The following is a 22,811-nucleotide window of genomic DNA, read 5'->3' as shown; positions in this document are numbered from 1 at the left end:
TTGGTTGTTTCACGGCGGTTTTCTACAAGGTAATGTTATCACTCCAGTCGAGCCGCTCCACTCTTGCCATAATATGATCGCTCTCCCTCGAGATATATGTTAAAATGTTCGTGTTCAAGTTATTATTTCCTCAATTCCTTCTTCCACAGGATTGGTGGGAAACAAACATAGTATATTTCACGTGGATACCTCGAGCTTTGCTCGCTATAATAATCGCGATCGAAGAGGAAGTTTACGCCAGAATAGCGAGGTGGCTCAACGACAAAGGTAATGTCCCATTCTTTGTAAAATGAACCCTAATTTGTGTGGAAGAGAGTTCAGTTTTGTTCTGTTTTTGTTTCGTTTGTGTGTCTGTCTTGGGTCAGTGGTTTAATATGTTAGCCTTTGGTCCCGTTCTCTTAATGGTTGAAGTTTCCTTGCACTCTCCTAAATACCTATGTGCAGTAGAATTAGCTGTAAAAATGTACATTTTCAGCCTAGTCACTCAATAATTTTAGTCAGCAGTAATGTATTATATGGCACTATTTTCCCTAGAACTTTTATCCTGGTGAGAGGTACATTTTAAGATTACCTGAACTTCTTTTGCATAAAAAAATAGAAATGGAACTTCTTACGTGTGTTAGTCATCCCTTATGCTACGTCTTGCGTGAGCGGTCTAGACGCAAAGGCGATGCGGGGCGGTATGACGCAAAAACAACAATCTGTCTAAATATAAGTCACCAACCGCACGTGATTGCTTGATATTGTCGCGCGAACTGGACGCGGTGCTATCACGTTTTTGTTTATAATGTTGGAAACAAAAACAAAATTAAACGATTCACATACATGTAGAACGTATCCGCTTCGCACCGCGTTCGGTTCTAGATCGCTCACGCAGGATGTTGCGTTACTGTACATAGATCCTTACCGTTACGATAGATAGTTTCTTTTCCCAGAATGAAATTGGTAAATATCTGGAAGATTATTTCTCCTTGCTTATAGTATTCTCTTCAACCACTGACCTAAGAATGTTTTACATTGTGACGTCATTGTGTGTGTATATTTTGTTTGGTTTGGATACAAATTAATATATGATCGAAATGAAGTGTGATTCTAATATCTTTCCCGTAATATAGTTAGTCGGTACCAAAGATTGTTGAATTTTGCCAAGTAAATCGATTTTATGGTACGTTTTGTCTTATTGCACATACATAAGTTATAATTCTTAATAGTATAGATTCCAAATTATTTTACTTGTACGGTTATCTCACAAAATTGTTTGACAATGTTACTTGTCTAGTTTCAAGCCATACCAGGGGCTCATAAATATGAGCCTAGACTAGTCGAGTAATCTCGTCGAACAATTACGTGTGGAAGCTGTACATGCTTAATTTATTAAAGACATCCAAGAATTTATATACTTTTATATTTCTGTGCCAAATATGTGCAATAAGACATTTTGTTAAACAAAAATCTTGCATGATATTTAGTTTTGAATATATTGAGATTTTCTTCGTATAGCGATATTTAGTACATCAATTTATTTAAATAATACTCTTAAATAGTTGATTAATCGAAATTTAAATAGACACATAGATTAGTAACAAATAATCAGTAGCATAACACAGTGTGTAGAGGATATACTATAGAGCATATTATTTTTTCTCTTTACTGCTTACCAAACGGGACTGGACACATCACTAAATAAAATAAAAAACAAAAAATATGGTAACACTGAATTGTGACGTCATTTTTTGAAACAGAAAACTATCGACTCGAGACAAAGTATGAGAATCATCTGATTGTGAAAATAGCATTGGTTTGTATTTATAAAATGCTGTAAAAAAAACTAACGCCATACTCAAAAGCTAAGCTTCCATCACGCTTTGCTTCATAGTAACGGAGCAGGTTTTAACCAAAGATCAGAAGATTGGTAAATCATAATGAATCTGGAAACACAGTGATATAGTTTGCACGCTGTTTTCTTTTTGCTTGCATGCCGATCTAATTGTGTATTAACATTTATTGTACTATCAACAAAAGAAATTTTAAAATTCATATTATATGTAATGTGCGCTAACTTTGCGCAAAATTCCATTTCCATAAGATGTGTTAGCGCAATAACTTTGTTTTCTTTGCGCAACTACCAACATTTTTGTTTTGATATCTCTTTTGTTGATATTACATATTTACAATTTTATTTTCTTAAAATACATAACAATAACATAGCACTTCTGTGCATACTAAAATTCTTGCTATGTAATAATGATTTCTCTGGGCTATATGTTCAATTACTACATACTTATCTATGTGTGGGTTAATATTCTTAACTCACACTCAACTTTATGGGGGCATGTAGAATAATTTGTTTCTTATAATGTAAATAACCTCAAGAATAATATAATTAATATTTAGTTACATAAAATGTAAATAAATAAAATGTAAAATGTAGATATTTGATTTATAATTGAAGGAAACATCAATTCCTTTCCTTTCTTACTCATGTTGAAAAGCCTTAGTAAATGTATTTATGTTTTTAGCCGTGCAAACATTGTTAACATAATTTAAATTAATATTTTAGTATAATTCATAAATAAATTCATTGTTAATGAAGTACTAGTACTGTTGTAGTCGTGAATAGTTCGCTTTTGATGTTGTTAATATTTTTTTCTAAATATAAAATTAATTTGTTTTAATATTTTCTTTCAGTTTCAATTCGTCAACTCGTTCATGAGTTTGTTCTATATCGCGTTCTATCTGCAGGATATGGATAAATTAAAAGAGGTGCGTATTTTACACTATTTTAATATTATTCTCAGTGATACTACGGAATCCGGAATCGTGCTCGGGAAGCCCGAAGTAACAGGAGAAAAGTTGGTGCTAAAAATTGCGTCTCAACATTTTTTTATGGTATAAGCTGGTAAACGAGCACCTAATGGTAAGCCATCGCCGTCACCCATGGACACTCGAAACACCAGATGCGTTACAAGCCTTTTGGGGGCCAGGAATTTAAGGGTTCTTGGGGAATTGGGGATTGGGAAGAAAGGAAGTGGGGTAATTACTCACTCACACAACGAAACATAACGCAATCGTTGTTTCACGTCAGTTTTCTGTGATCTTTCGGATTTTGGAATTTTGAATGACGAAAAACTTTATTTCTCTAAAATAAAACTTTTGGTGGCCAGATGGTAAACATACAGAAAAGCCTACGTACTTTTGCGACACCAGAGATATCTATAGGCATGTATCACTTACCAAACTTATGTATACTACGGTTCAGTCTTAACCAAATATCCCTTTGATTCCAGCAACTAGCAGTATTGTTGATTACCCGACAAGTGATCGGTAACCTGAAAGAGTCGGCGTTACCGTATCTGATTGAAAACCTGAGGCTCGCCAAGATCTGTGTCGACGTGTTCGGTGCCATTAGTCCCAGTAAAAGTAAGTTCTGGTTACATTATTTTATATAGGTTTATTGGTAACTTCACTTATTTATATTAAGATTTTTTAGATGAGGTTGTAGGTGACAGATTTATTTAAATAATGTGGTATCATAAATATAATGGTTCCTTGAGTTATTTTGTGCTATTTTAGATTTTTTATGGAATAATCCGGTAAACGAGCCGACGGCTTACCTAATAAGCGGCAAGCAATTAACCGCCCGTGGACACCCGAAATACCCTTTTGGGGGTTAGAAATTTAAGGGTTATTGGGGAATCCGGGATTGGGATGGAGAGTAATTGGGCCACCGGCCCATTTGTGCCGAAGCATGGCTCTCCCACACATACCACAGATACTATTTTAATGTTACTCCATAGAAAAAAGTCTATGTATAGTAATAATCTCACACTGTATTAAATAAAACAGAATAACTAGCGTAAAGATTATAATTATTATGACATCACTGCTTATACCCTCTTGAGACATAAAAGACATGATTTTGAATTTTTTTCTTACAGTACCAACATCAGCTCAGTTAACAGAGTTATTCGAAAAGAAGACGGACTCCTCAGGCGATCCTCCGGAGAACAGCCTCGTGAACGGAGGCACAGACAAGGAGAAGGATGATAGAAGGGACTCTGAGCCCATTGTCGGACAGAAGGTCATACATCAGGCTGAGTTGGAGTCGCAGCTGTTTAGGGTACGTATGATACGAGATACGAAGCATGGACAGAGTTTTCGTGATGAAAATACTCATTGCGCAAACTAGAGATAAGTTTGCGCAAACTTACCCTTAGTTTGCGCATTGTGTGTTTATACATTATTTCTTTCTGTAACTTACTATCTCAAATTGGTTTTGTAATTTCTTTCTTTCAAATTATTAAAATGTAATTATGGCAATAACCACCACAAAAAGTCTGGCCATGTGTCGTGCCTGTAATTATAACACTTCTTTATTAATTTTAATTTGGTCAAATAAAAATTTTATAGTGAAATTAATCACCATAAAATTCAATGGATTTTTATATATTTTACTAATTTCTAACCAATTGACACAATTATCATTGTATTTTTCTACTTTTAATAACACATTAATTATTAATCTTCCAATCTCTCCACAGTACGACGGCACATTCGCGGAATATTTAGAAATGCTGACACAGCTCGGCCACGTGGTTCTGTTTTCGTCCGCGTTCCCTTTGGCGGCCGTGTGTGCGCTGCTTAACAACGCGGCGGAGATCAGAGCGGACGCGTTCAAGCTGTGCCATGTCGCTCAGCGGCCCTTTGGGGAACGAGTCAAGAGTATTGGCAGTTGGCAGGTATGTGGATATTGGTGTATTTTGTTATTACTCATGCTATTTTCAGAAATACAATTAGGTAGTCCAGAGGATGGGCGACCAGCTGTCGCGCAACGTTTAGCAGTTCGATACCCACACAGAGCAACTAAAAAAAGTCAGATGTCAAAATTAATAAACCGGGAAGGCACTTTTGAACGTCCAAGAATTCTTTGTGTGATCCACAAATCGTTGATTCGTGTCTGGGTGTCATATGTATGTGAACATGTATGTTTGTCAGCGCACAACGGTTTTTAAAAAAGAAAATAAAGAAGAAACATCTTCAATTATTGTGACTTTGCATGACACAATAGTTGAAGTGATAGAACATGCCCAAATCGAATGAGGTCTTCGGTGAAAATGTAATTATCGACCAATTTCAATGAATCTGCAGTTTGATAGGTTTTTATTATTGAAACTAGCCGTCTGATCCGGAGCTGCGGATTACCTAGCTACCTAGTTTATTGAGGCTCCGGCTCGAAAAGCAGAAGTAGGAACGGGTTGGTTTTTCAGTCAGTAAGAGTCTGATACTCCCTCTCGCCTTGACGAGAAAAGCCATTGAATGATTTTCCCCCATTAAAAAACCGTGTAATGTGATATAACGATTAAATTTTATTGTAACTTTCGTGAGACGAACCAAATTAATTGTTATTTTATCGGCTCATTCATTAGTTGTTTAACAAGGAGAGGAAAGTTCTTCTCCTTGTTCAAACAACTCTATTAAATTGCTTACTTTAATCCCTCAGCATGCTATGGAAGCGATGGTAGCAGTGGCTGTCCTAGTGAACTGCGCGCTGATAGGTCTGTCCGGCCCCGTGCACCGCATGCTGCCTGATGCTACACCCGCGCAGACCATACTCGTCATTGTGGCGCTTGAGGTAAGGGGCAATTTGCTATGGCGAAGTATAGAACAAGTAAGAACTTCTTCACTTCGCTTCTACAAATCAAGAGATTAATTTATTTTCAAGACTGAGGATTTGTGATTTAATGGGATAAATGTTTTTGGCTTATTTTATTGTTCAGCTTTATTTTATTTGTTCAAGAAGAGCGCGCAAAATGCTAATCTCAGGTCTATATTTCTTTGAACAATGCGTAAATTAAAGGTTTATTGCGTTACTTACATTTACGCTGCATATTTAGATAATCGTCATGAAATACTAACAGTATAAATAATTGGCAAGATTGATAGAACAAATGTATTATAAGATTAGTAATTATCTCGATTTGCCTTATTTTACGAACGAAAAGATAAAAAGAATCTTAATACAATGTACAATCTTTTCAACGTAAACTTATCTAATCACACCACTTAGACATTACTGAAATAATCTATCATAACAATAAATTATCGATAATATAGGATTTATAGTTAGTTAACGATTGCATTTTACAGTTCCCTTAGTACGAGTTTGCTTTACGTTTAACGAGACCAAAATGAGAACGCGTTCGGCGCTCTGATTGGCCGGCTCATATTAACTAACCAATCCAGAGTGCCGAACGCGCTCTCATTTCGATCTTGTTAAACATACAGCAAACTCGAACTAAGAGCACAGATATCCCGGGTCTGCGCACTACCTAGCGGGCTACCAGGGCTCCGGCTTAAAAAGCAGAACTAGAGTAGTTTTTAGTTAGGAAGATTCTGACACCCCTTTCACCTCGCCCAAGGCGAGAGAAGTCATTTGATGATGTTCCCCTTCCATATAAAAATGGCACAGATCTCAACGTACTCTTTTTAATAATCGTATAACCTAATTTGAGTTTGATTTATTTGACTAAAGTATTGGATTGCGTTCGCTGTATTTCAAAATACACTATCTATAAATAACCATGAATGTTCTGTATGTATGTATGTACATTTCAGCACGTAATCCTAGTGATAGTACTGGCTCTGCGCATCGCTATACCCGAGATACCGGCGTGGTTGGCCACTGAGATGGCCAAGGTCGAGTTCCAGAGGCGAGAGGCCATTAAAAACGCGCACGCTCCGCTTATGGTGAGTTTGGTTACATGATATGTTAATACAAATACTTGAGTCTTATGCTGCCAATAAAGAAGCATACTGCAATATAAGTTTTTAAACTGACATGGTCACTAACTCTAGAATTGGAACTTAAAACGGGATATTTAACTTGCAACAGTGCCGAAATATCGGAAACTCATTAAAATTGAAAAACATGGTAAATATCCCGTTTTAAGTTCCAATTCAAGCATACTGCAGTACAGCAGCAGCAGTTTTTTAGAAAATTTTATGAGAAGATTTTCTTAAGTAATTTTATTGCAACATTATCATGAAAGCATTAGCATGGCATCTGAAATTCTGCCCGATGTATGGCAAAAAGTACATCCTCTATTACATTGAACTCAACATAACAGGTGAAAAGTGCGTGTGACATTGTATACTTCTACCTATCTCTAACGTGTCCTTTGAGGAAACCAAAGGTGACGTTATATTCTGTTTTAAAATTAAAAAATAAATACAATAATATGTTTAAATAAACTTTTATCTCTTTAAGTCCGAATGTACGAGTCAAGACGACGTACGTCCGTCAGCTCGTAACACCCCTAGAACGGTGACACCCACCACACCGAAGCAACCAGCCAATGACAAGGCAGCAGCTGACAAGAAGAAACTCTTCATTGGGAAAATACCTGAAATACCGCCCTTCAGGTAAGTGAAAATATCTTTATCAAGAATTATCACAAAGCACTGCATTTACGCAGCATATATAGGTATTAGACTGTTTCCATATATAGGTAATCGTAATAGGGTAGTAATTAAGCATGCTCAATTACTTTCGAGTCATTATGGGCCTCGATGTGTTTCGAAAATAATCGGGCACCATCGATTAGTACTTACGTAAATATACGTAAATATTTTTTTAATTATATGTTAATAGCGTTTAGGAATAGATTTCTAGAAACGACGAGTGTGGCAATGAAGTATGAAGGTTTTTTTATCATATTAGTTTTTTATGAAAGCGAGGATTATTCGTACTTTACAAGAACCTTTATTAAATAGAGGCTATACAGCCTTAGAGACTAGCACTTAAAAATCAACTTTAAATACTTTTCTAAAGAGTCTGAAATCCTACAAAAGTTTTAAAGATGGGGTACTAAGACTAAGTTGACTGTTCCAATTCTCACATGTTTATGTGTATAGTTTATCAACGTTTAGTACATGTCTACTACAGCTCATTCGAATCATCAGCAGCAAGGCTTTGTACCCGCTACTCCCGAAATTTTAATTTTATTATTTTGTTTGTTTTCAGTTAATTTGGCACAAGTATTAAGATGGATGGGTGTGTAGCGATTATTTAAAAATAAGTTCTATTCCTTAACAGTTTACGCTTGTTTTTTAATGTCTAATGTTTTGTTTATTTGCAATAAATCTTTTAATTGTAATAGAAGTTTTTCTTATGATTCCTAGTTGCGGTTGACAGGTCATTTTATTGGCTTCGTCTCGGCTTGCTTAGGATAGACAGATGTTTAAATAATTTAGTATTTAATAGTTTTATTACCACTTAATTCGCCTTTAAAGTTAGTCTAAGCAATCTTGACAAACATGGGTTGTAACGTCATATATGTTATTTAATAAAACTCAACTCTATTTAAAAAAATAAGATTGAAATCGGTTTAAGATATTCGCAACTCAGCGAAAGAGTTGTATCGTTATCAATGGGGAACTTCCCTCAAGAAAAGTTCAATCAGACTATCAATTAAAAGATTAAGAGACCCCACAAACTGTTCAAAAAACATTCAACTTTAAAACCATAGCAAAACAGTTGAAATTATATTAAATCTAATCTGTCTATCCTACACTTGACACACCTGTATTATACAACCAATAAAACAAAAAAAAAAGTACCCAAATGACCTGTTGATCTTCGTCTCTCGTCTATCTTTCTGCAACCATAAGGTAATGAACCACTGTGTGCCTCTACCCTGTACTCTGTACCTTTGCTGAGCCATCACCCATCTTTCGCCATCCTACGTGCTATTTGTATGTAAAAAGGGCTACTGTATTTTATTTGCTCACTATAATAGTGCTAATGTAAGTATGAGGTCTATTCCGACTCGGATCTGAGGACTGCCTAGCGGGTTACCAGGGATCCGGCTCGAAAAGCAGGAGTAGAAACGGGGTGGTTTTTAGTCAGTGAGTCTGACATATCTCTCGCCTCACCTAAGGTGGGGGAAGTCAATGAATTCTTCTCCCCCCCCCACCCCCTCAAAAAACATGAGATCTATTACTTCAATAGAAAAACTAGCTAATCTCGTTAAATTTTTTGTAGCCGTGGAATGACGGCAGAGTAGAATTCATATCGCCACCTCCATTTTTCTTAAGGGGGAAAAATACATCCAATAACTTCTCTCACCTTGGGTGAGGCGAGAGGGAGTGTCAGACTCTTACTGACTAAAAACCACCCCGTTCCTACTCCTGCTTTTTGAGCTGGAGCCCCGGTAAACCCGCTAGGTAGTCCGCAGCTCCGGAGAAAACAAACCTTACGCTACATTAGTGCCATCTGGTGAGCAGGAAAAACGGTAGTCCTTATTGTATTAACAAACGCGCACTTGCGCTAATAATTCTTCTGTTTTTTTATTATAACCCTAACACTTGTATGTAACTTTCAGCACTTTTCACGTTTCCCTGACACGGATTGAATAGTAAATGGAGTGTGAACTTGACTTATAAAAATGTTATATTTTCACATACGATATTTGTAAAACGATTATTGTGTATGTTCTTTACATTATTCCCCGATATTTAACAAAAATGTTGATATTTTTTTATTTAATTCTCAAAAAATAAATTATTCAAACTAAGATAGCACCTGTCAAATTGCACAGTAATTTATCAGCAGTAGGACTCATGCTACTTTTATTTGAATCTTGTTTAGCGTTATAATTGATTTTATCAATATTACAATAGCATTAATAAAAAATAGCGCTTTAAAAACAATACAAACCTTCTCTTAGCCTATTACTACACGTTTAACAACTTCTTCTTAACCACACTCCATTACCTATTCATCCACTATTCCAAAGCGTACTAAAGCTTGTATATCCCCCCAAATATAACTGTGTGACGCTGATATTCTTCCAAATAAAATTTCAGGCCTAAAGCGGCGTCTATAACAACGACTTCAGAACCGCCGGTGACGGTCACCGGGTCTTTGCAAGCGTTGCCTGATGTCAGTCCTACTAAGCCTATACGACGTAAGGTAGAGTGATCTAGGCTTTAAGGTTGTAGCAAATATATGTTCATGTTAATTATTTTAGTACAGTATTGTTAAAGTAATTTCGAAGTTTTGATGTTCACTTTTATCTCTATAAGATTAGTCTCCATTTAATTAGATGTGTCGGTAGATTAAATTGTGATATTTGTGTTTACTGCCAATTTTTTTTTGTTCTTAGATTTGCGAACCATGCAAAATGTGTTAAAATTATATTTTTAATATATAAGTAAATCTGTAGATACGTTATTAAACTGGCCGAGACTATCATGATTTTATACCTACTTGCCAAATCTACCGACATTGAAGTTATTGAGGATTACCATAAGTGGACACTCCATTAGTTATATTATCCTATACACAAGTATTCTTACCTATACTTTATAAGTGACATCAAATTATTTAGATTTTCTGTATGCAGTAATAACGATGAAATATCATTTATAGTTATGAAACTAGGTATTTTAGTAACAACCATTTTATCCCCAGGAAGCGACGCCGGGCGCTCCACTCTCTCTACTGGGCGTCCGCGGGCTTAGAGACGAGCCCTTACACAGGTCGGCGCACTGTATCCCGCACCCCACGCAACATCGACCGCTTGTCAATCCTACGTTACAGGTAAACATATTAATTAAAAACGAACCTTTAATTATATTACATATTATATTTTCTGACTACCTCGTTGGTCGAGTGGTCGCAAGTGCTACTGCCGGGCAAGGGATCTCGGGTTCGATTCCCGGGTCAGGTAAAATATTAGTGGGCTTTTTTATCTCAGTAGTAGCACTGAGTCTGGAATTGTGCCCAGTGCAAAAAGCTTTAAACAAATAAGAGTGGAAGGAAGGTGGGGAGGCCTTTGCCCTGCAGTGGGACGATCATGGCAAATCTAAATCTAAATTTGGCAATAGGCTCATCCCCTATTACATTGGACTTATAACAGAAATGGTGAAAAGTGGGTGTACTTTGTATAGCGGCATTACGTGCCGCAATGTGCACCTCTGACTACTCGTTTGGGGGTAAAAGGTTCCCAGTATTGTATTTTCTTTATCAGGAAGAAATGTGCGTATCTATAAGGCCCAAACTCGACACGTCTACTAATGGTAGTAGCTAGTGCAAGGTTCCATTACCGACCTTTCAATTCCACCATCACACCTGTGTACCATAATAAAAACTATAACAACAGCCATACCAATAACAACGAACATATTTTCTTTACTTATGTTTACTATAAATAAATAATCTGATGTTTTTGCTCTAGGAGTTGTCGGGCAGTGTTAGCGCAGGGGGTTCGGAGCCAGACCTGAACGCAGTGCCTTCGTCAGCACCCTCAATCGACGCCAGCGCCACCTCCAGCGAAGATGACAAACCTAAGGATAAAGGCAGTAAGTAGTAATGCATAGTTTTTAAAATATTTTATGGATAAACCCGTCACAACTATGTCGTGTCTATTACGTTCGATTATCTCGACTACTTTAATCTTATACGTAAAGTTACAAGTGTGTTCGTTACGGACATATAGAGACCAGATTGATGATATATTTAAGAAGGCCAAAATTAAAAGCGGGTACTTTTCATTTTGCCCTTGGTGACTGTTGATGAAGCAAAAGAGGTATGTAAGAGTCGTAGCAATTGGCGGCCCATTGTCTCTGCCTACCCCCATGGGAGACAGGCGTAAAGTTATGTATGTATGTATGCGTTCGTTACCATTTCCTATACTCTCGGCTACTATAATGTGTGTCCCGCAGGTCGGTCCCGCACGAAGGCAGCGTTGGTGAAGCGCGTCCGGTCGGTGGCGGTGTTCTCGCTGGGGCTGCGGCGCGCACGCGAGGCCGCCGCGCACGCGCACGACGCGCGCTCGCCCGTCAACACGCCCGTAACTATACGCCTTTTATATACCTGCTTATGTGTTATTCCAGACCATAATCTATTCCTGTCCGAAATCTCATCTCGTCCCTTTCAGCCGTTTTGAATGATGAAATGTAAAGGAATATCAAACAAACAAAAAAACTTTCGCATTTATAATATATTAAATAAAATAAATAAAATAAAAATCATTTATTATCAGATAGGAGTCCACAGCACAGCAAATCATTAAATATACATTAAATCAAATTATTATCATTTAAATCTCAAAATATTTAAAATCATAATAAATAAATTTAAAACAGAATCACAATAATATAAATAAATTGAAATTAATTCATTAGTAGGATGACTAAACAATTTATTACATATTAATACACTATTTTCCTCACACAGAGTCTTCCGGCGCCGATGTTGGGCGGCGAACTATCCCTGATCCCGATCGAGCAGCTCATACAAGTGGAGGACGTCAAACCGCGCACCACCTAGCCTGGTAACTAGCTCCTTTTGTACATACTCCCCTGGTACAGCGGCACAACCAGTTGTTGAAATATCACCGTGTTATTATAAGGTTTTTTAAAGTCATTATATTTATTTCAACTGTATATGAACCAATGACTATAAGGCGCTTTTTAAATGTGAACCAAATATTTAAAGATTAAAGTTATAAAGTGTCTCTTGTGAAGATATTTTGTATCAGATGTGACTGTTTTGAGATTTATTTTTGTGATTTACTCGCGTATGTATTTCATTTTCGGGCGCAAAAGCAAGCCCGAAAACTGTTGAAGTATATTGGGAGCTGTACATTTAGTGCGAGTTTGCTTTACGTAAAACGAGATCGAAACGAGAGCGCGTTCTGTACGCTCCGATTGGCCGGCGTGAATGAACCAACTAATAAGAGCGCCGAACGAACGCTCGCGTTTCGTTTTCATTCAACGTATAATTAAACTCGTACTAAGGGTGACTGTTGGCTGCGCTATCTCGCATGTCAATGGCTTCATTATAACTCGAAAGTAGGCGTATACGTAACGTGAGGAAGATGCAAACATAATTTTGAAGTGATACATTAAAAAAGATTAAGAGCTACCGTAAATTCTAACATATGAAGTTTAAGACTTAACCTAAAACCAATAAAGCTCAAAATCGGTTAAAAACAGTTTGTATTCTACTATCAATTAAACAGAAACATTTGGTATTTGCAAATGATTAGTCAAAATTATCGGATATCCAATTACATACCTTGAGTAATCGAATGCAGACCGGGCTAATTGATTAGATTATAAATTCATATGAATTTGGAATTAACTTTATACATACACATAGTTTATGTGTATCAATTAATCTAATGTAATATTAAGAGTCGGTTCATATCTGACGGAACATGCATTGCGTAATATCGGTCGCGTAATGCCAGAACAGACAAATGTATAGAAAAACACTTGATCGTTCACACTCAACCGATGATACGTCAGTGCAACCGATAATACGACGTATTTTACGCCAGATACGAACCGACCCTAATAATAATTATAATTTCGTAACAGTTACAATTTCATTTAATTTTATTGTACCTTCTTTGAAACACGGATGTTTAACAACTGGATGTGCCTCAAACGAACGGAGTACAACTAGCTAGTTACCACATAGCGCCTGTTATAGACCATAGCATAGTATAGACTTAACAATGTATATTAAACGTAGAATTATTGTTTCAAGGACTTATTACACCATCTTCTTGTGAAATTAAATCACAAACTATCATTTCGTCTAAGTATCCACATTTAGATGTTGAATTTATTGTTTCTCTACATTTTTTCTTGTTTTGAAATATCGGGATAAATACTAGCCTATGTTACTCTCAGAAAAGTCTTTCTGATAGTGTAAGAATTTTCCAAATCGGTTCAGTAGTTTCGAAGCTAACTAAATATAAAGAAATTAGCAAACAAACAATCAAATTTTGTCTTTTTAATAAAGAAGGAAAGGGGAGGTGGTGTAATAAGTCCTTTAAATAAATTGTTTTGTTTTTTTATAGTAAACAACAGATTTAATGTTGAATTATTGTGTTTGAATCGTATGTTTTGACAATTATTTTGTGGAGTACAAATTTTGTAAGCGTGTTTTTGCTTGGGAGTTGAGCGTCACTTCCAGTACTGTATAGCGATACGGTTTCACTTTGAAGGAGTAAGAGATAGAGAAAGAGAGAAGAGGAGTTTAATTATGACTGGTAAGAGTTGTAAGGACAACATAAAAACAAGGGATTTAGTAGTATTTTATTGTGTTTATGAAAATAAATGTTATATTCAACCATATTGCAATACGATATAGTTGATATTACTACTAATAAATAATAAATTACATATACTAATTATTTTGATCTTTTTGTGACACATTAAAGTTTCTAATCCTTTGATTCTATCATTGTGTTTAAGAAAATATTTCTTATTTACACACACACATATTTTTGCTTGTAATAAATCATACTTTATTTCATTTCGTAGAAAGTTAGACCTTAAAATACTATACATAAGTCACATTATCGTTAACCAGTACTGGGAATAACGCTGTATTTATTAAAGGGGGTGAAGTAAAGATTTGTGATATTGTTTAAGAAAGATATCAGACACATCGCGTGTGACGGAGAAAGCTTTTTGATGTATTTTTACGTGTTTCGATGGAATTTTTCAATGTTATCAAAGCATAAGGGTGTAGTGACAACTTTTGATTCGTGATGTGAACCTTAAATTAGTTGTATTTAAGGTTTATTATAGCTTAGCCTTCGGTTCTTTCATAATATCGTCCTTAACTTTATGTTTGTTGTTTAATCTTCTTTATTCTGAGGGCCTAGTATGAGTTTTTGCCATTCGTCTAGCCAATTTGAGAATAGCACTCAATTATCGAGATTTTAAAGAATGGTCCGTATCTCAGTGACTGGTATGTTGTTTTAGCTTACACAAGAGTTCTTAGTAGTACATTACTTAAAACATACGGCTTGCTAATGTAAAACTATTCGAGAAAAGATTACTGAATTAATTAAAAAATAACGGTTTATACACGTAAATATATATATATATTGAGAAAATCTCTACTAGTTTCGAGTCACAGAGGGACTCTTCTTCATCGACTTCGCGACGCCTCATCGCGTCTGTGCAAGCTGCTCATGATGAAGAGTCCCTTTGTGCCTAGAAACTAGAAGAGCTTTTTTCGAATAGTTCGCGTTTGTAAGCAGTGACGATATTTTAATGTTAAATATATGACTCTCAGTTCATAAATATCTAAATATTTTAATTAAAAAGTTGTCAATACACCCGACGCTTAATGTTTTCGTTGTAAGGTTACATGTGCCGCGATATCGTTTCCTAAGCTTGTCTCGTAAAGCAATTGTCCGACAATAATTTCAAGTTGCTCTCTATTTCATTCCAATGTTCAATCGTTTGTTTCGCTTTAATATCCGACCGGGTGGTATCTACAAACCATATTATTTATAAGTATATGCTTTAGGTAACTAGATTGTATTTAGTTACCAATTATGTTCTTTATATGTGTAGAAATAAGGATCAAAATTGGATGCTGTGTGATGTATAAAGGTAAGCGTCCACAGGCCCGCATCGTACGCATCGCACGCATCGTCCACATTCCGTATGACGTCATCGGTACGTATCGCATGTAGGCATTGCTGATGATGCGGTCCGTACGATGCGGATCAGTGGACGCAGTTGTATGAGTTTCTATACAAGACAAACTAAAATCCGTTGCGTGCGGTGCGTGCGATGCGTACGATGCGGGCCTGTGGACGCTTACCTTAAACCATACGTTTGTAATGTGCTTTAAGGAACTAGATTCTCTTTAGTCATAGTTCTGTATTTGATTATGTTCCTAATGTGTGTAGTAATAAGAATCGAAATTGTATGCTGTGTTATATAGGTATTTAAGCACAATTTTTTCCTATTATTTGTTCAATGTCTTTACTGTTATTGTCTCGTCCATGAATCATATGATTATTTTTGTATGGTATAAGCCGGTAAACGAGCAGACGGATCACCTGATGGTAAGCAATCGCCGCCACCCATGGACATCCGAAACACCATTGGTGTTACAAGTGCGCGGCTTTTTGTGGGTTAGGAATTTAGGAGTTGTTGGGAAGGGGTAATTGCGCCCCCGGTGACCCTCACTCAAACAACGAAAATGATACAACGCAAGCGTTGTTAAAGAGAGCATATTCCTTTTTAAATGGTCGGCAACGTACCTGTGTCTCCTCTGGTGTTGCCAGTGTCCATGGGTGGCGCTGGTCGCTTACTATCAGGTGATCCATATGCTCGTTTACCTCCTATCCCATAAAAAATATAATGACGCTTTATATATTTGTTCAGTATTATTTATTTATGAATATAGGAACTTGTATATAACTATACCACATCCCGGTCGGTCTGTAAATAAATAGTATTATGTAAACCTAGTTATAAATGTGTATCACTCTTTTTAAAACGGCTAGAACTATTTCACTTCTTATCTATGTAGGATAATATGTATTTGTATAGTATGTACCTTGCATATAGTGACATGTCATAACGGATCTTTACTATACAACATTTAAACAAGACATCCCAAGGATTTCGGTTTCCTTATTAAGTCAAGCAGTAAGTCGTTTTCAACCTTATCCTTTGGTGATAAAGTTGAAAATCTATTGATGATTTTTCTGACTTAGGTCTCACTCTCCATTCCCAATTAATGACATCAACAGCAGAGCCGCGACACTAAGAGACTAGTGTGCCTATGGCGAGACAGCGATGTCAAAAAAATTAGGTGCGCTAATGAGTTGCTTGCCTAGGACGCTTTCTAGATTAAATCCCCCTCTGTACTCTTAGTACCAGTACTACGAGTTTACTGTTCGGCGCTCTGATTGGTTGGTTTTTCGCACCGGCCAATCAGAGAGCCAAACGCGCTCTCGTTTCGAGTACTTTAATCGTAAAGCAAACTCATACTAAGGGTACTGATCAACGGTTTTTATTTAAATTGTATCTTCCAAAAAATATTCAATATTGTGCCATTTTTAACCGAAATGTCTTCCATGTATTTTTTGCAAGCGTTTATGGTATGTCACTATATGTATCAAGATAAGAAAGGGCTTCAAATAAAAGGCACGTCAACGTAAATTGAGATTTTCTATGATTATGTGTTACTTACTTCAAATTGATATTAAATCGTGTGTCTTTATATCGAAAGAAATAACAAACGTCTTATTTTAAAAGCAATAAGGTCGAGTTTGGCAGGTCTTATCTAATCTCCCTTGGTATCGTAAGAAAAATATCGACTTTAATAATAAAGCCTGGTCACCAATAGGAACATTTGTCGAGCGACATGTTTTTGTCCCCGGATACATCGAGCAATTTTGGGCGACGTCGGAAGGCATGGCCGCGACATTGTTGAATCTGTTCCTTGTCGCATAGTAAACAATGTCGCGGCCTAGTCAAATGTTTCTAGTGGTAACTAGGCTTAATGCTGTAAAAGAAAATAGATTCTAGGTACTTTATAGTAAACTAGACGAAGGCAGCTCCAATAGTTTGTCGTGTTTATAAAAAGCTCTTAAGTTAAAACTGTCAATTATACTAAAACCTTTCCTTCACCTGTTCTCGCTGGTAATGTCAAAATATCAGAATACTATTCCTAGGTTGTCGTCGTGTCTAGTCCTTAGTTAATGCTATCGTTGCTAATAGGTACACGGAAAAGTGAGATAATGGAGTGTTAATGACGTTTATGAGAATTAAGTTGATGCGACCGGCAAGTAAAGCAATCTTGGATTCATAAAAGAACCTATTGGGGTTTTTGACGCCAGAAAACCTTTCGTTTAACAAACATGACAGATAGTTACAGTTATTTAATATACTTACTGACTGACTCCACGGTTGGCACGGTGACTGGGCAACTGGATGCCGTGCAACATGTAGCGGTTTCGATCCCCACTCGGAACAAGTCTTTGTGTGATCCATAAATTGTTGTTTCGGGTCTGGGTGTCATGTGCGTGTGAACTTGTATGTTTGTAAACGCATGACACAAGAGCAAATCTTAGTGCGGAGGCAGTGGCGTAGCGTGAGTGTCGGCCGCCCGGGGCGGAAGACAATTTTGCCGCCCCCTTATTTAGGTATTTTAATTTAATGTATACTACACATTACATACATTCATAATAGAAAACACGCCGACCTGTGTCTTAGTAGGGTTAAACTGGAACAAATTAAGTTCACCCCAATCTGAGATTCTCCGCAAAGAAGTCTCGATTTCAGACACAAGTCTGTTTCGGTTCTCGATGACGTTTTCCCGAGAAATGTTAGCGCGGCCAGTATAATAGGCATCACCTGTACTGTCATCCGCATAACAATGAATGCTGCTGTTTGCAACATATCATTGATATGGAGGAGGAACAAGGTAGGTGATAGCACGCAGCCTTGAGGGAGGGACACCTGCGTTTACAGACAGAGAGTCGGAGCATTCCCCGTCGACAACGACCGACGTAGACCCATTCGCACAATTTCTCGGGAAGACCATAGGAAGAAAGCTTCGAAAGAAGCGCTTTATGCCAAACCCGGTCGAAGGCTTTCGCCACGTCCAAGCTTTTTTTTTTTTTTTTTAATGGGGGAAAATCATCCAATGACTTCTCTCGCCAGGGCAAAGCGAGAGGGAGTGTCAGACTCTTACTGACTAAAAACCACCCCGTTCCTACTCCTGCTTGTCGAGCCGGAGCCCCGGTAAACCCGCTAGGTAGTCCGCAGCTCCGGATTAAGCATCAGCCCTACTGGGCCCCATCTGTGGTGGTCTGATGGCTCTTTGAGGCGCGCGCGGAACGCAACGCGCCGCACGCACGGGTCTGGTTCTGGTCGGGCGGCGAGCTACCCTTGCTCGCCGTCCGCAGACCCGCAGCCACGTCCAAGCTAACTACCAACGCTTCCCCTTAGATTCGATCGCCTGTGCCCAACGGTGTGTCAGGTAAACCAGAAGATCCCCAGCCCATCGACCTTTACGAAAACCGTATTGCTGGTCAATGAGTAGCTGGTGATCCTCTAGGTACCGCAAGAGCGGGCAGTTAATAATGGATTCCATTATTTTCGAGAAGAGGGAAGTTATGGCTATCGGTCTGTAGTTGGACGGATTTGTTCTATCGCCTTTTTAGGGTTCCGTAGCCAAATGGCAAAAAACGGAATCCTTATAGATTCGTCATGTCTGTCTGTCTGTCTGTCCGTCTGTCCGTCCGTCCGTCCGTATGTCACAGCCATTTATTTCCGAAACTGTTGGGCCTACATAGTTGAAACTTTGATGTATTTCGGTAACCGCTATTCGAATTTTGAATAAAAATTAATAAATTTAAAAATTAAAAGGGGGCACTCCATACATGGAACTGATTCAAAAAAAAAAATTTCAGCTAACATATCCATAATGGGTGTCTATGGATAGGTCTTTAAAAAAGACATTAAGGTTCTTAAAACTATTTTTCGTCAAAATTAACCGTTTGAAAGTTAGACGCTTCTAAAGTGGAAAAATGAGTGTCCCCCCCCCCCTCTAACTTTTAAAATAAAAGAAGGAAAAAACAAAAATAAATATATGCTGTAGATTTCAATAGAAACTAACAACGAAAATTGGTTTGAACCAGATATCATTATTAGTTTTTAAGAAATAAAACATTTTCAAAAACCGCAAATATAACTTTGTCGTTAATACAAACACTATGTAAAACCAAGTTATTTTACAACTTTTATATTATGTCATCTACTTGCTGTTACGGAATCCTTCATGAGTCCGACTCGCACTTGGCCGGTTTTTGTTTAGGGATCGGATGGACCAAGGCCGTCTCCCATGATTTCGGGACTACGCCTAAAGAGTAAGCTTATTTTATTCGGTCCAAATTTGTTCAGTCGACTCTATCTAAACAGAACCACTCGTTAAAGGTTCCATCCCCATTATCACTACTTTCTCCGATCTCTAGTTGCGGAAAAAATATAAAATGGTTGAAATATTTACAAAATATTTTTATTATTTATTGTTTTAAATTTGCCGCCCCCTAAAAAGTGCCGCCCGGGGCGGGCCGCCCCTGCCGCCCCCACTACGCTACGCCACTGTGTGGAGGCAATGTGTTTTTAATTAAATATTACGATTGTTAAGTCCTGTCCGCGATGTAATTAGCACTCCATCTCTTCATACTCCGTGGTCAACAATTATTATGTATAACGTATTGTATTATAAAACGATGTATTTCGAAAGAGAGTAATTATTTTTATCGTATTTTATGATAGATTAAATAGATTTAGTTGAGCTTTTTATAGTTAAAGAGTTTTCTATATGGTTAGAGTCCTATTTTATTGGGACACCATGATCGTACGACTAGTTTACGCAACTAACAAAATGAGGATGCAAATTTTGGTCCCACCTTGTGGTGTTACATCATTGGATAGGTCATTTTGAGCTGAATAAAAGTTACTACGGTGCCAAGTTCCAAATCTTAGTCCGTGTTCCATGTTTAATAAAGTTAAATAAAGAATAACTCTGAAGTTATTCTTTATTTAACATGGACATGGTTTTAACAGTAGCCAAGTAATGCTTACACACGTAGTGTGGATACTAGAAAGGTAGGGTAGATGGAAGGTGGGACCAGGGGGCCTACTCTAATTCAACGAAAAACGAAGCTTCGGACGACACTTTGCAGATTGTATACTACAAGTCTATTTATTGCGTACTTTCGTGAACAAAAATGATCGAATAACATGAAGATAAAACAAAAAGCTTTTGATATTAAATTAAAAATAAAACGTTATTTCAAGTAATCATATTAGTAAATCAATAAAACCTACAGCCGAAAATTAAACGAAACTTCGGATTCGAGAACCGGAGTAGGCCCCCAGATTTCATAGAAACTCTGGCATTCTCCTTTATCTGGTTTCAACTTGGTTGCGCAACTAGTTGTCGGCGACCAAGTTAATCTCAGTATTTGATCTAGTTTCACTTTGAAAGCAACATGATTGCGCGACTTATCGTACGCACCATAGTGTTCCAATTGAATAGGGCTTAGTTTAGCTTTTAAACGTATGTTTAGCATTGTAATTGTTATTTGTATTTTTACATGTTTGTATTATCTGCTAAAACTATTTGAGTCTTCTCGTCTTTACGTGTCTAATATTTTTTCATTACTTAACTGAAGGACTAAATAGATTTTTAATTTTCATACCCTGTCATCATCTCTATTGACGAAATAGTATCACATAGGAACAATTGAAACGACCTGCACTCGTATAATATTATATTATTAACCTATCTACTATGGAACTAGCATTTAATACAAACAAGTTAATAATACTCCATGCTAATGAAAATCAAACATTTTTTTGCTAAATGTAAGTTTCTGAGATACGCAACACTTGACGTCCACTTTTGAAGCTTTATCCATTCTTTTATAATATATGTCCTACAATTATTTGTCAAACTCCATCCAATTATTGCACTTTTCCTTACAAACTTGTAGCCTTATTACCTTTATATTGTTTACTTTTTTAAATCTACACTCGTATTACTAAAATCACTCTTAAAAATGCTCCCATTGGTATTTTTCCTTCACATTTTGTACAATAAATATTGTTCCAAATCTGGTAGTCTTAACAAATTCGGCCGCTAACGCATAAACTTTTAAATAGATTTTCACCCTTATCTTTTTGCAATAAAGTTGAAAATCTAATAATGAAATGTCTGACTTCCGATTTCTATCCTAAGCCCAGTCCCTTGTATTGTTCATTTAGTCTAAGAAGAAAAATGTTATCTATGTATTTTAAATTTAATCTTCGTATCTTCAGTATTCTTCCATTTTATGAAATTGCGGTACAAAACGAATATTTGTTAATTGTGATTGATTAATGTCCACAGAAAAAGTCTATAATACAATACTTTACTTCCAAAAGCAATGCAACCAAGCGAAAATCACTGTTTATTCACGTACATTAATAGAAAAAAGCTCTACTAGTTTCGAGTCACAGAGGGACTCTTCATCATAGTATAGCTTTTCTCTATTAACACATTGAACGCCGTGGTGGTCACCGGTGACCGACGTTAGCGGAGGATTTGCCTTCAACAGTTTTCTATTGGCAGTCAAAGACTTACGTGAGTAAACGGTGGTTTTTTAGTTAATTTAGTATGTGTCACAACTTAAAATAAAAGGTTTTTAGTGTGGATATTAATCGTGCAATGTGTTACGTGGTGTTGATGTCATGTAGGTAATGGCTTCATTCTAAATAGTAACGTGTCGTAGATATTAAATTTGTTGTTGTACTTATTTTTTATACGGAATATTGATAAACGTTGCATTTTTGTGTAGATTACAGATTAAATTCGCAGAATTAAAATTGTGTTTTTTATTTTGCTAGTACTTATCTTATCCTACCGCCATCCTTTCAACATAGGACTGTTAGAAAGTCGGCCCACTATTTGCCGACCTTTTGGGACTTATGCATTTAAGGGTTATTTGGGGAATGAAGGATTGGGAAGATTAGTAAGAGGGGTAATTGGGGAACTAATTTTATTAAACCTTTCTTCCTAATCATCGAGAAACGAACCTCGTCACACCCCAGCCGTCGCCGAAGACACTCCGGGTCACCGTAAGCGGGTCTGCTGCCGACGATCAAGGTTAACTTGTCACTTGACCACAAACAGATAACCATCAAAACACCGGGTAATGCCCGACCTATAACCGCAGATAACTTAAGGAGGAGAAGGGGTACCTACAAACAGGATGGTTTTTAGTCAATAAGAAGATGATTTTTGCCCTCATCGAAAAACGTGCATTTATGTGACAAGGAAATAGACCATACGTCACTTGTATTAAAATTTAAGTTCAGTTATTTGCTGCTGTTTGTGGACAAACTAACTTAATAAGTGGTACAGCTATAAATATAAGTATAATATAATATAAATATAATATGTCCAAAAATATGCAGTCCGG

The 22,811-nt window shown here is 36.9% G+C and overlaps 1 protein-coding gene across 1 annotated transcript in view; it reads left to right on the top strand.

Annotated features, from left to right (window-relative positions):
• Window positions 1–12,461, top strand: part of LOC118279255 (anoctamin-8-like) — a 43,060-nt gene extending 30,599 nt beyond the window's left edge. The window contains 14 exon segments of the mRNA XM_050698476.1: window positions 150–267; window positions 1,743–1,798; window positions 2,689–2,763; window positions 3,288–3,420; window positions 3,939–4,120; window positions 4,542–4,739; window positions 5,501–5,632; window positions 6,616–6,747; window positions 7,268–7,422; window positions 9,868–9,973; window positions 10,475–10,603; window positions 11,241–11,364; window positions 11,728–11,855; window positions 12,242–12,461. Of these exon segments, the coding sequence (XP_050554433.1) occupies window positions 150–267; window positions 1,743–1,798; window positions 2,689–2,763; window positions 3,288–3,420; window positions 3,939–4,120; window positions 4,542–4,739; window positions 5,501–5,632; window positions 6,616–6,747; window positions 7,268–7,422; window positions 9,868–9,973; window positions 10,475–10,603; window positions 11,241–11,364; window positions 11,728–11,855; window positions 12,242–12,334 (1,761 nt within the window). The 3' untranslated portion in view covers window positions 12,335–12,461.
• The last annotated feature ends 10,350 nt before the right edge of the window (window positions 12,462–22,811 follow it).

The sequence above is a fragment of the Spodoptera frugiperda genome, chromosome 14, assembly GCF_023101765.2.
Source record: "Spodoptera frugiperda isolate SF20-4 chromosome 14, AGI-APGP_CSIRO_Sfru_2.0, whole genome shotgun sequence".
Taxonomy (NCBI): Eukaryota; Metazoa; Arthropoda; class Insecta; order Lepidoptera; family Noctuidae; genus Spodoptera; species Spodoptera frugiperda.
This window is presented reverse-complemented; position numbering and strand designations above follow the sequence as displayed.